Source organism: Accipiter gentilis, chromosome 29 (assembly GCF_929443795.1).
Source record: "Accipiter gentilis chromosome 29, bAccGen1.1, whole genome shotgun sequence".
In the NCBI taxonomy this organism is placed as follows: Eukaryota; Metazoa; Chordata; class Aves; order Accipitriformes; family Accipitridae; genus Astur; species Astur gentilis.
In genome coordinates, this window is record NC_064908.1 from 7739243 (window position 1) to 7753226 (window position 13984).

Consider the following 13984-nt stretch of genomic DNA (forward strand, 5'->3'; position numbering starts at 1 on the left):
CTGCTAAGAGTGCTCACAGCTCCTTTGGTGACACCAGGAAAGAGGGGAACTGTAGCCCATTGCAGAGATGTGGCAGCAAGGGCACATCTGCAGCACTGGGGGAATTCCTGGCTGTGGTCCCAAATTAGTCCATGTGAGATTTTACTGCAGGACTAGTGGACCCCTCTGGGGACGGGGGCTGGAAGAGGTGCTGCGACTCCTGGTTCAAGAGTTGGCTTTCTGCTGATTTCAGCCAACAGAGAAGAGGGACACTAATAAGATCTGCTGTCATGCACTTTATCAGACTGTCAGCACAGCAGCATGGGGGTTTCAGATGCTTGCTTCTAAATGAAAAATCTTTATGCCCAAGAAAGAAGATGCTTTTTGTAAAAAAACCTTTGCTTCATCTAAATCATTAACTGAAAAATAGTCAGGACTATTTCTGCTTGTAGATGCTAAGACACATTCCTGAATAGATCAGACTTGGAGGTAACATCTTCAGTATCCTATTCCCATGAGCCACCCTGATCAAATAAACCATGTCCCTTCTGCCATCAGCAGCACAGTGCCAACATGAAGTCTTTGTTATCAAAGCTGGGGAAAGGATGGTGCCAATTACCAAGACTCATAGATTTCACGATGAGTGATTTACATGAGGCTCTGTTTATTGAACACCCTGCAGCCCTAGTTAGAAACCTGCAGCAGCAATAGATGGGAATAAGATCAGGGAATTCCTCAACAGAGGTGTAATTTATTAGCAAAGACTGAATCCCTTAACTTATTCCAGATTGAGGCTTGTATATTCTGATGTTGGTGTCAGTGTCTTTGTGTCAGTGCAGGATGATCACCTACATCTCTCCCAAAGGCCCAAGGTGTGTGGAGGAGGAAAAGCACATCTCTGCACCCGGGAAGGTCGTGCCTTCAGCTGTGGTCAGCTGTGTCCATGAGTATTAATCAGGCTGTATACAAGAGATTCCCCTGTGCTCCTCCACATTTGCCCTTGGCTCTCCTCCCCCAGGTTCTCATTTTAATTCCTCTTAGGCTAGAAGTTTCCTGATGTTTATGGTAGCAGCCAGCTCTTCTCCCTCTATGTGCAAATTCAGACAACTTGCAGAGGAATGCACATATGTGTCATCTGCATCCTGGTAGGGAAAGTCTCCTCCAAAACTTTACTGCCTAGCTCAGCTGGCTTTTGGGATTGTTTGCTTCTCAGCTTGGTGGGTGAGTCTGAAGCAGGGAAACATCCTTGGTAGGGGTGCAGGAAGGACGCTGGGTGACTTTCCACTGGCTGTGTGCTGACAAGGGTATGCATGGAAGCATGGGAGAGATTTATGGGGCCAGTTCTGCCAAACACTTGTGATCCCACAAAAATTTAGCATCGTGTCCCACAGTGCCTGGCAGGATCACACATATGTTCCCTTCCAGTTGTCTGTGGTGGGATGTTATTCTCTCCCTTGTGACCTAATGGTCAATGACTTTTATTTCTTGAGCTTGCCTGTTTAATTAAGAAGTTGCTTCTCACCCAAAGTATGGGATAAGCCAGAATGAAAGCAGCGTGCTTTTGAGACTGAAATAAAACCCCAAATGTCAGCTCACCCGCCGTTCTAGCTATTAAAGCTGAATGAAGTGGTTGCATTATGATGGTCATGGGATGCCTTGCAGAATGAGCACTATTGTGGGTGAAAACTACTTATTTGATATTTCTCAAGTTGCTTTTAGCATTTCTCCTAAATAAGCCTTTATGCTTTGTCTAAACAGCTGAAGTTGGTGCTTAATAAAACTCTGGACTCTGCTATGTCCAAACACTTTCTGTGCTAGATGGCTTCAGTAAACACTTTAAATTTTGAAAGCAAAATAATTGCTAAACTTTCACTAAGGCACCACATGTTGAGGTTACTTAATAACCTGGTATCAATACATATTACCAAACTAAAAGGTAGCATTTCATGCAGATACAGGAGCTCTAAAGTAGTTGGCAATCACACCTGAACTTGCTAATCAACACCAAAAATGTAACGACTAGCTAATTTGCACATGTAAACTTCCATTTAAAAGCTACATAATATACAAGCCTCTGTTGATAGAAAGGATGCACCTTCTGATGTAACTGCCAAAGACATTTGCTTTCTGATTACAGGCTGCAGAGTGTTTTAGTGTGTCTCACTGCTCATGGACTAAATGTTTCCCTCCTGACCCAGGTATCTTCTGAGAGCAGCACTGTTCTCTACATTGTCAGTAAAATATTTATGATGTGAACGGGACAACAACATGCACCCTGGGGTTGTGATTGCTGCAAAGAATATTTGATCTGCATATATAACACAGTCATGCAAATAAGCACTCACAGGCTTGGACAAGGTGTTGAGGTTAGACCTTTTGTTCAAAATCATATTTGGTCAAAAAGTTTTCTTGGCATGTTTTCCAAGAAAAAAAAATATTGCTTTTTTTCCTGACTGCAAGTTGTTGCAATTTTTTTTTTTTTCATGTTGATAGAAATTCTTGTAGTTTTAACACAGGGATGGAGGGGGAAATAGAAATGAGAAGCTTTTTATTGCTTTAATCTTCAGGAAAAAAAATCTGCTTTTTGTTTCCAGATACTGATTTTTTTTTTATTATTTTTTTTTTTTTAATGCAGGGCATTTTTTGAATGATATCAGGGAGCTTTCTGGCTCTTCAGTGAAAAGTGGGGAAAATATGCAAAAAAAAATCAAAGGAGGCAATTTTAGCATTTTATATCAAACAGTGGGGATTCCTTGACTCTTGTGAACAAAACCTCTGCCTGCCACCCCTGCAGCAAAAAGCTGCTCCTGGGGAGTGGCCACCAGGTCTTCCCATGGGAGGTGGACCTCGTTTGCTAGACACGGTCAGCACCTTGTCCCAGCCGGAGGATGCCATGGCTGCAAGGCAATAACAAGCGGAGAAGGCTTACAGCACCACGAGGCTGCTGAGGTTCTGGAAGGCATAATCGGGGATGTGCCAAATCTGGTTGAGAGCCAGGGTCATGGCTTGCAGCGCTGGCAGGTGGTTCAGAGCTTGGACAGGGATCTCCGTCAGAGCGTTATCATCCAGCCACAGGTGACGCAAGGAGAGCAGCCCCTCAAAGCTCTTCTCTGGCACCACAGAGATAAGGTTTGCATCCAGGCGTCTGAGTGGGAAAGAAATAAGGTGGGGATAAGTGAGAGACAGATCTAGCATTGCTTTATGTGCTGCAGTGTTATGCAAAGGGAGTTTTGATGCCGAGGCGGGATGGATCGATGGCCAGGGAGATTGGATTAGGCTGTAAATAGTGATTAGCATAAGGAGGTCTTGGTGCAAGGCTCCTCCTGCCTGTGCTTGGAGATGTTTGACTGCGGCCAAGGATGATCCCTTCTTGATGGCCATTTAGTGCTGCCAACTGATGGCAGCTTCTTAAACAAAGTGATTGGGCAGAGTCCTTTCACATGGACCCACCAGATGGCCAACTGTGGCTTGCAGGCATCCCCCTTAAAAATGAGCTTCAAAGCTGCATCCCCTGGGGCCGGGCTTGCCGTGGATCTGCCTGAGCCGATCTGCAGAGGCACAGCCCTATTTGGGTTACTCCACAGCCCGCTTAGACCCACTGCTGCAGGATGTGCAGAACAGCCAAACTGTGTGGCCAAAGCCCCATTCCAGAAGAAAAGGATTTGTCTGGAAATGCGAAATATGTGGCAGCCCTGCTTGGGGTCCTGCGTTTGATCTGAACAGCCAGAGCTACCTGCAAAAGCACCACAAACTAGTCAGACCATATGTCATGGTGCAGGAATTAATCCTATGCTCTCTGTATCACACATGTTCAGGCCTTTCTTCCTCCTTGATTTGCCAAATGCTTTTTTTTTAGATCATCATGGGAACCTTAAGGTGGTTGAATTTGAGGTATAATTTGGTGAGAAACTTTAATTTTTAAGACTTGTTTTGGTTCCAAAATAGAATGAGAAGCCAAAAAATATTAAGCTTATTATGAAAAAAAATATTAAAAAACTAGGTTTGGGAATCATCTCTCTTAAAGACCTTTTATTTCAACAGTGGTGAGCAGGATACAATATGTTATCTGTAGATTTAAAAATCAAAATATAAGAGGAAAACACTTCAAATTTGGATGAAACACCAGGAACCAATTATACCAAGGAGAAAGTAAATTCTGATTTCCATCCACAGCCAACAGAGCTTATTTTGTTTTTCCAAGCTATCTAAATGAAAGATCTCTGAATTTGAATTGCAAAGAGAAAGCACTTTGTCTCTTATCAAAGCATGAGACAAGGAAGTTAACAGAACTGTCGCAGCCCAGCCCTCAAATCAACAATCGTCCATAAGGAATGTGGTATAGATATTAGTATTTTTGACTGCATAAGGTAATATTTTTGATGAAAGTTGGATACCAGAGCAAACCACCAGACACTGTTCCCCACTCAGCACTAGACCCTTGTCCAAAGAGCACAGACAACATTTCCTAGTTCACAAAACACTTCCCAGCACCCAGCAATAAACTTCTAGTCTGCAGGAGGAGACCCGATGCCCAATCATGTGCACAGAGCAGGGAAAACACCAGGTGGAAGCTGGTGGTGCAGTGGGGTAAGGGTGGTATTTCCTGGGTGAAATTCTCAGATAATCCTGGGAAACAGATCTTTTCCTATGCCACAGAGAGAAGCATTTCCTGCACTGGCTGATCTGACCTGGATGGACAAAGCTAGAGATTTGTACCTGGTCAAGAAGTGCAGCCAAACCTTCCTGAGATCTCTCTCAGACAACTGTCCTTTAAATGCAGTGTATAAGTCTTGACAAAACATCAGCTCAAATGATACCCCAAGGTGGATTAAATAACTATTTCATTACTACCATTTTGCCATATCAATATATTTTTCTAAATTGCAATACATTTGCATTGCTGCAAAGTGGCATTTTCTGATGCAAGGCTATTCAGCTGAGAGTTTTTCAGCTAGCTCTGTTTATTGATTGATGACAAAAGCACATTACACCCAAAGCTCAGCTCGGTTGCCATAGGATTTGTATCTTTGCTCAGAGAGCTGGCACAAGACAGTGTATATTTTCCTCTTGAAGAGGATAGACATGTTGCAAGTTCTGCCTCAATTTACCTCCTGTCGCCAAGACTACAAATAAATCAGAGCATAGCATCATTCATCTTCCTGAGAATACAAATCCAAAGAATAAAGAGCAGAAAAGCAAACCCTGCAGCAGCTCAGGGTACAATTAAAGACTCTATTTGAAAATTTTCATCAAAAAGATTTGGGACAAACAAGAATTTTCTGACCAAAATTTAAACTTGTGTGGGAAATGTTGATCTTTGCTTAATTTTTCTGTTCCTTCTTCAGCATAAGAATTCTGTTAGTTTTTGGCATCATAATTGTGTTTTGGTTTTTTTTTAAAAAAAGAAGCACTCTTTACTTTTCTCAGAGACATTCTTTCATCCAAATCCCTATATGTTTTCTGAAAATTGTTTTAAAGTGAATGCTCTGTTTGAAGTTTAATTAATTAAAGAACAGACAATGGAAATATCTACTGAGAATAGTTATCATTTTTCAAAACCAAATTAAGCTTTCAGAAATGGAGACACTAAAATAGAGCCAAGGGCTGGTACACTAGGCTGAGCTGTCCAGACAGGGATGGTTCCTGGCAAGGGAGCAAGGTGGTCTAGCTTTATGTCACACTTTGGTCATGAACTCCTGGGTGAAGCCACAGACGTGAGCCACAAGGGAGTTTGGCTTCAGTGTGATGGTGCCCCAGGTGTGGCAAAACCATTAATGTTGATGGAGGTCCATGGCTATTTAACATGTGCTCAGGAAAGGCACTTTTTTACATCCATGGTCCATGGGTGTGAGAGAAGTGCCAGTGAGGTAGCATGGGTCCTTGGTGGATTTTTTGAGGTACTCGGACAACTTCTTGTCTTTGTGGATCCCTACGGTTAGTACAGGGGCAATAACCTGAGATTCATCTAGGGAGTTTGTTAACACCCCTGGATGGCCATTAGCTTTGGACATGCTGCAGCTCCAAGCCAGGCTCTGCTCCATGTCTCCATACACTGCTGTCAATGAGAGGTCACCTCTGCAAGACTCAAATGACGCCCAAGTCTTCTGTTTCCTCACCTCTGCAGGGGTTGCCTGGTGGCAATGTGGTGTGTTGTGACAAGTGTGGCCACTGTCCATGAGACACTGTCTGGAGAGCAGCATGCTTGGGGAGTGTTGGTGAGCTCCAGCCACGTAACAGATGCCTTAATCTGCTCCAGAGTGTGAAAATCAGACCCTAGCCAGATTCATCCATAGAGTGAAAGGGGGACTTTGTGCTGGTTGCAATGAGCTGGATAAGGGGCTGAGCAACTGCAGAAATAGCAACCTGCTTGGACCACAGCACAGCAAGATGCACCTACTTGGAGCTAGTGAAGTTAAAATTAGGAACAAGGAAGTGTCCAGGTGAAGGCATTTCACACACAGCATGATGGGCAGGATTCCTTATTTGCCTTTGCAGCATTGACAAGGGAACAGGGAACATGGACTAAGTGATGGCTGTGTTCCTGGTACCAAAAGATCTTCGGGTTGTTTAATTGCTCCTCAGGGAACTGCTGGCTCTTTCTGGAATAGAGGTGCATTCTTTCTAATAAAAGCTGTGCATGTGGGGATTACTAATTGTTATGGCTTTCAGACAGCTCTCCGCTCTCTTCTGGAAGGAGAAAAGCTGAAGTTCTTGGCACAGAGTTGTTAGTAATTATATCAATTATACTAAACAAAAACCAACCCAACAGTTCTCTCCTTTCTTCAGTGTGTGACTCTGGCTCTGTAAGTGTTTTGTGTTATGATTTATACGTAAGATAATTGGGCCGATTAGTGGGTAAATGGGACAGTGCAGGCTGGGGCTGGCTCCTCACCTTCCATGGAGATGTTTTAATCTTTATTTCACCAAATCACTCAGTTGGTTTTCCTTGCAAGCATTAACCCATTTGTTGCTTACAGAGGAAGATGCCTTTTTTCATGGAGCTGCTGCATGGCTTAGAAGTGGGACTTCATCTCATGCCTGCTGTCAAGGAGTGCTGTAGGTCTGGAGAGTGGATGACACACAGTGGTTGCCAGATCTCTGTACAGACAAGATTTCCAAGTGACTTCACAGGCTCAAACAAGGCACTGCAAAGCATTGTCCTGTCTGTTGCAGGCAAAAGGAGCTGATTTTAAGTGGGGCATTCAAGAACAACAGCATATGAAAATCACCAGCTGCCTGAAAGTCTCAGCTTCTGGCTGTAGATCTGCACCTACTGCTGATAGTTATGGGGCATTTATATGACCTCAGCATGACACTTAGTCAAAAGTCCTAAAAGTGCCTGGAATCACCTCAGATTTTACTCCATTTTCTGTTTTGGGGACTACAGGGATGGGGAGAGAGGGAGCTGCTTGGGAAGAACATCAAAAGTCCCTTGGCTTTTGGTCTGAGGCATTGCCTATGTCATCTTTGTTACCTGAGCGGATGTTCACATCTGTGTTGAGCCATGGTGAGAGGAGCAGGTCAGCACCAAATGCAAGTATGTCTGAGCCCCACCAGCTGGTGCCTTTGCTGCTTTTGTAGCCAGTGGCAGCTCTGGGGAGCCAAAGGGACCTGTGTGGGGTGGGAAGGGAAAGTCTTTCCTTGGGCAGGGCAGTGTGAGGTAGGCTTCGTGTGGGTGCAGGGTTAAGAGCCCAGCATGCCTTTGAAGAACCACTTCATTGCTTTGAGCATTGTCTATATTTGATAAAGGCTTGAGGAGGAATTGCCTGCCTTCTTGCCAGGAACAGTCCAGAGATGATGCTAGGATCAAAAACTTTCCTAGAAGGAACCAAGAAGGTAGGGAAGTCCTTTTCTAATGAGTGGGAGATTCCTCTTTCCCAGTGTGCAGAAGATAACCCAGTGCAACCAGTGCAGCCATTCAGCAGGTCCAGGTGGTGGTGGTTATGTGCAGTTGCCAGTGCAGCGAGCATGTCATAGGTTTTGTATTAATTCTGACAGGCCAAGCTATAATCTGAGATCTTTGGTTTCCTGTGCTACAGACCCAGCAGTTTCTAAGAACTGTCTTGTTCCAAGAACTGCTTCCAGAACATTTCAAGGGATGTACAAGTGCATTTCCTAGACATCTGTAAGCACATGCATCCTGCTGTCTGTAACATGACTGGCAGAAGTGTGCAGAAGTGGATAACCAGAAACAGTCTCTCTGTTTCCTAACAGATGTGGTGCAAATCTGAGGCTATGGCTGGCAGAAGCAACTTTTCCCATATCTTTCCAGTTCCTTCTGGCTGTGGAGCATTTACAGGAGGAGCTGCAGCCTGGAAACCAATAAAAATGCACAATGCCATGCTGTCAGGAAATATCCTGACTTTTGCTGATGTTCTTCCTTCCTTGCACACAGTAGAGCCAATAATAGCTGTCTGTCTGGATGCCTTAGACAAACTATGTGCAGTAACCAGTCTGCAGTATAGACTCTGTGATGTTCCTCAACTGCCCACAGCCCAGTCACAACAGGACAGCAGGACCTCAAACTCAAATCCATCCTCCCAGTATTTTTTGCAATATATTGGGCTATTATTTCCCTTGGTAAAGTTGGAGAAAACTTGCCATGAAAGATCATATGCAGCATGGGGTGGTACTGGGCTGGGCTGTTCTCTCTCCAAACTGGGGAGCTCTTCTGCATCTTACCTCTCAACAGCAGAATATAGGCATAAAGAAAGGACAGTCTGGAGAGAGACCTGCAAACCTCAAAGGAGTGAGGACTGACCTGGTTGCTCACCCCTCTCTGAGACCACCCCTTTCTCGGGGAGTGAGGTGCTTGCTGTCTTCCCTGGCCCCAGCGTGCATGTGTGTTGGCTGAACAGAGCTGATCTCACCAGAAATGTCTAATTGGTGCCTTCAGGCAATCATGTCTCTCTTCCTGTCTGAGTTTATCTTGAAAGGCTCGATTGAGTTACCTCCTATCCCATAATAGGATCTAAGTTCCTTGTAGTAACATAAGAAGGAGATGATGTCACTGCAGCTAAACTTCTCTGATAACTTACTAATGACTGTGGCCAACACCTCAGCTCCTTTCTCAGGCAAGACTCCCAGACACACTGAGTCAGTACCTGGCTTGTGAGCTCCTGGGGAACTCACTGTGCAAGGAGCTGAGAGAGCAGCAAGGGAGGACGGCTCTGGAGCTCTGCAAAACACCCTACTTGAAGGCACTCTGTTCCACTCTGCCACACTCGCCTGCAAGCCAGCTCCGTGTGTGCTGCTCTTTCTGCCAGGCACAGCACCTGGTGGGGCCCCAACACACAGAAGCAGGACGTTCTGAGTCCCTGAGCCTGCCCAAAAAAACCAGGGGAGAAGCAAGGGCTTCTTTCATCAACTGATGCCAAATAGGAGAAAGGCAGCCAGTGACTGCAGTGCTAACCTGGAAGGTGGGAAACTGGGTTCAATTTCTGCTCTGCCTATCATGTCCTTCTGGTCATAACACACTGCAGTTACAGTGGGAGAACGGAGCTGTTGGAGTGGGTCCAGAGGAGGCCACAAAAAACAATCAGAGGGCTGGAACACCTCTCCTGTGAGGAAAGGCTGAGAGAGTTGGTGTTGTTCAGCCTGGAGAACAGAAGGCTCTGGGGACGCCTTACTGCAGCCTTTCAGTACTTAAAGGGAGCTTATAAGATAGATGGGGACAGAAGTTTTAGTAGGGTCTGTAGCAATGGGACAAGGGGTAATGGTTTTAAACTAGAAGAGGGTAGATTCAGACCAGATAGAAGGAAGAAATTTTTTTATGAGGGTGGTGAAACACTGGAACAGGTTGCCCAGAGCAGTGGCAGATGCTCCATCCCTGGAAACATTCAAGGTCAGGTTGGATGGGGCTCTGAGCAACCTGATCTAGCTGAAGATGTCCCTTCTCATTGCAGGGGAGTTGGACTAGATGACCTTTAAAGGTCCCTTCCAACCCAAACTATTTTATGATTCTATGAATGACACATTATTGAATATGTGAAACATTGCCTTGTAGGCCTGCTCCAACACCTGGGCTCTCTGCCCTGCCACAGAAGAGCTCACAGCCCTCAAGCAAGACTTGCAGGAGTTCCCTAGCTCCATTTCCAGGCTAAAAACTCTTGTGAAAACCATCCCAGGCAGTGAATGAAGGTTCAAGATGCAAACATGTTCCCAGTTGGCTGTGGAACAGGACCTAGTGGAAAAATTTGCAGGGCTCTATTTGGACTGCAATGAGTCTTCACTCCTGACTTAATGGGACATGTACCTCTGGGACGCCCTCCATGAGGGATGCTCAGGAAATGAAATCAGAGCAATACATAGACTCCACACAAAGTGCCTTTGGTACAGACAAGAGGACTTTGTTATCCCCAGTTGCAGACACCTCCAAAACCCCTCAGGTCAGAACCGTGCAAGAAGGATTGCCAAAATCTCTGTGCAGCTATAGAAACTGCTGGCAGTTGGGCAGCTGCACTCCACCACTGCACCAACTCCCTGACCAACCCTCTCCCTAGGTGCCTGGCATTGCCCCCCTTGCCCATGGTGCCAGGCACAGGAAAATGAAGGTATAGAAAGCAGCCAGAGGCTAAGCAGAGTGGCTAAAAGGCCCACCAAACAGGGTGGGTCCTGCATATTTGCTGGGAAACACAGTGTTTCTCAAGCACACAAGCTAGCTGGAAAAAGGAAGGGAGAACAGCTTTTGGGGACAAAAGGAACAGGACACACTGCTCTTTGGGGAGAGAGGGTCTGAACAGTTCATGACACCCTGAGACATCCCCAGGGCCAAGCATGTACTGGGACATAAGAGCCAGCTCACACCTTGAATGCATTGGGACCAGGGGCAGACCAGATGCATCACAACTTCCCTGTCTGGCAGTGGGGACCTGCAGGGGTGTCACAGCTGGGTTCATGTCTGCCTTGCTCCATCCACTCTCCACTCATGAGCTGATATGGAGATAGGGCTCCAGATGTCTAGTCTGTGGTGGTTGACTCAGGCAATCATTGCTATTTTGTTTTGATAGACACTTGGATGGGGGCTTCCTCCTGTTGAGGTGCTGGACTGTACCGTGGTGTGTTTGAGTGCCTCCTTGTGTTGGGTGAGCATGCACAGGATCCCCCTTGACCTTACAATGCAGCCACCTTTGTTTCAGAAATTAAATAACCCTCATCCTTGTAGCTCATAGACTATACTGGGGAGAAGCACTGGCCTTTGCTGAGAACCTTGGGCCTTGATGGTCATGCATGTGGTGTGTCACTTCTCATTGAACGTGTGTGACCTACAGCTGGCCAGATGTCCTGGAGAGGAGTGCACAACAGCTCTCCATCTCACCAGGGCCTCAGGCCCTCTGGGCTTGGCTCCTCCACAAGTTACCAGGCTGTTTTAAATGGCATGGCAGCCCTCCAGAGCCAACAGAGGGGTCTATGGGACTGTCCCCTGGCCCCTCTCTGGCTGAGGGGATCCTCCATGGGCTAGACACTGTAGTTTTTGAGCTGCACCAGAGCTGCAGGGTACTGGAAAGCTCTTCTGCTCTTTCTGGCAGCTGGGGCTGCTTTTAAGGTGTAACACTGAGTCATGAAAACAGGGCATAGTCTGCTTGGCTGGGATTTGGAGCTAGCTGTCCAGTGCCCCTGCTCTGCCATGGGCTCAGTGTGACCCTGGGCAAGCTGCTTGGCTTTTCTTTGCCTCCTCCTTCCTCTGTACAAAGGGAACAGTAGCTTTGCCCTGCACTGCAAGGGGCTGTGAAGGGAGCTGCTTCCCTTCAAGAGTGGTTAGCACTGCAGATGGACGTTAGGAGACAGATTGCTTGGACCATCTACAGCCTGGGCTAGCAGGGACCTCACAGATCATGACACTGCGCTCCTACTGCCAAAGATACCATGTCTTATAGGACCTGTCATGTACAGGGCTGGCTCCTGCTGCTCCTAAAATTTTGTTTATGTGCATCACATCACTTGGCTAAGAATTAACTTGGTGTTTATCCTACCGACACAGCTAGTGATTCCTATGCCTTACCTCATAAGGTGAGACAGTTCTGTACTTTTCATCCTTGAGGCTCACTAGATTGACTGTGCTCCCCTCTACCTTGCTATGGGAGGAACTTCTTGAAGTCCACAGGGTTATGAAAGAGGCAGAGAGTTAAAGATGAGAGCAGACTAATATGTCTTGCATAGAGGACTAAATGCTGCATAGATGGGTGCCAGTTTAAACACGTTCATTTCTTGCTTGCCTTCCTACCTCCAGTTTACCTGGAGTGCTCACACATTCAATGCATGTAACATCTGGGACCCATCTTCCTCTTGCACTGACACATCTACTGTATGTAACATCTGGGATGCATCTTCCCTGGTATGTGGTTGTTTCTACTGTATGTAACATCTGGGACCCATTGTCCATCTTCTCTATTGAGTCATCACTAGGGAAATGCAGCATGCCCTGGATACTTATGTGTATAAGCGAGTGAGTTAAGGTTCATGAGTCCCCATAATAAAGGTCAATGGGAAACACATTGAAACTTACTATATGACTCATATGCAAGAGTGTGTGTGTGGATTGTGGATGTGAGCTGTGATTATTATTTCTTTAGTGTCTACAATGTTCTAGGCACTGGCAGGGCAGTCAAGATACCATATGCCTCTTCCTGAAAGCTATTACAGCCTAAGATGGGAACTGACAGTGCATATGAAGGTGAAGTTAAATTTCTGTGTTTTTCAGAGTATCTTCTGAGGGAGATTTACTTATTGAAACTCTGCAGTGTGGGCAGAGAAAAGTAGGAAAAATATAGATAGACAAGTGACCACCAGTTTCAGCTTGGTGAATGACCTCTTGAATGTTTATCCAAATGGAGTTCCTAGTTGCCATGCTGGATTGCTAGCAGTCAATACAGAAAAGTTTGGAGGTGACTACAGTACCTGATGGGCATAGCTATGTAGGTATAACCTCTGCCAAGCTGCTAGAAAAATACAGTTCAAGCCACCCAACCTGTGCTGTGACCTCTTCACTTGGAAGCACAACCAGTGATCCTGGATGTCCTGGGGCATGGCAAGGGTGTCACTCATCATCACCCCCTTCCAAGTGTTGCCAGCCACAAGCTCAATGAATGGAAAAATTAGAAAGTGAAGTCTCAAGAGGGGAATTGACTAGGGTGATTATCATGAACATGATGGCCCAACTCAAGATCACAGGGAGCTGAAGAGCCTACTCTCTACACATTCCAGGAAAGAATTTCAAAAGCTGTAAAGAGATGAAACTGCTGCTTTTTACACACTGTGTACACAGGTAAGGCATCTGATGCAGTCAGGGGTAGAGTGTTTATATCTGCTGACACCATTCTTGGGAGGAGATAGCAATTTATGCAGACACCTATTTTTCTGTATTATTTGCCAGTTTTGCCACACAATAAAATGTTACAGTGACTGAAGTTCACTAAACTTTTAGCTGTTAGTCTGATAAACAACACAACACTCTCATCTTCCTGGGACATGAATGCAGGAATCCTTCACAGTATGGACACTCACAAGCATGAGACATATGGACATTTCCTTTACATAAACTTCACAATGTCTCATTACTCAAAGCCAGGGAGTAATGGATGAAGGATAAATGGAGGCAGGGATTTATTGGGCCACTGCTAAAGAGAACTGTTCCTTGAGGATGATACAGTCAACAGCTTGTGTGTTGTCTCCAAATCTTCCTCTCAAAAAAGCTTTTGAGGTCATTGTAGTGGGATAACCACGTTGCATTTCATGCTCTTTTACTCTTAAGCAGAGAAAGCTCTAATCTGACCAGTTAAGTTCCTCCAACTGACAGGAAAAAAACCACTTCTGTGATGTACCCAGTACTCACGTCAGAAGCCTTTCTCATTTCTGACTTGCCTCCAGAACAGTGGTTACAAATTCAAATCCCTCCAGCTCTGGAGTGCAGAAAAATTCCTCTCTGGTTAATGGGTAAGCTGCTCCTTGCACTTGCATTTTGGGCAAGACAATCTCCTCTGATAGGTTTCTCTGAGGGCTACTCAAG

General features: G+C 45.6%; 1 protein-coding gene and 1 long non-coding RNA gene across 12 annotated transcripts in view; one reads left to right on the forward strand and one right to left on the reverse strand.

The window, feature by feature from the left end:
• LOC126052411 (uncharacterized) overlaps positions 1 to 13984 on the forward strand; it is a 151951-nt gene that overhangs the window by 60170 nt on the left and 77797 nt on the right. The window contains exon 1 of one of the 9 annotated variants that reach the window (XR_007510028.1): positions 11175 to 13243. The exons of the other annotated variants lie outside the window; for them this stretch is intronic. This is a non-coding gene — a long non-coding RNA (uncharacterized LOC126052411). Of the gene's footprint in view, positions 1 to 11174; positions 13244 to 13984 lie in introns of those variants that run through there. 9 annotated transcript variants of the gene reach the window in all.
• LGR6 (leucine rich repeat containing G protein-coupled receptor 6) overlaps positions 1 to 13984 on the reverse strand; it is a 157027-nt gene that overhangs the window by 46091 nt on the left and 96952 nt on the right. For all 3 annotated transcript variants that reach the window (XM_049833015.1, XM_049833016.1, XM_049833014.1), the window contains one exon: positions 2909 to 3124. In XM_049833015.1, coding sequence (XP_049688972.1) covers positions 2909 to 3124 — 216 coding nt within the window. The remainder of the gene's footprint in view (positions 1 to 2908; positions 3125 to 13984) is intronic.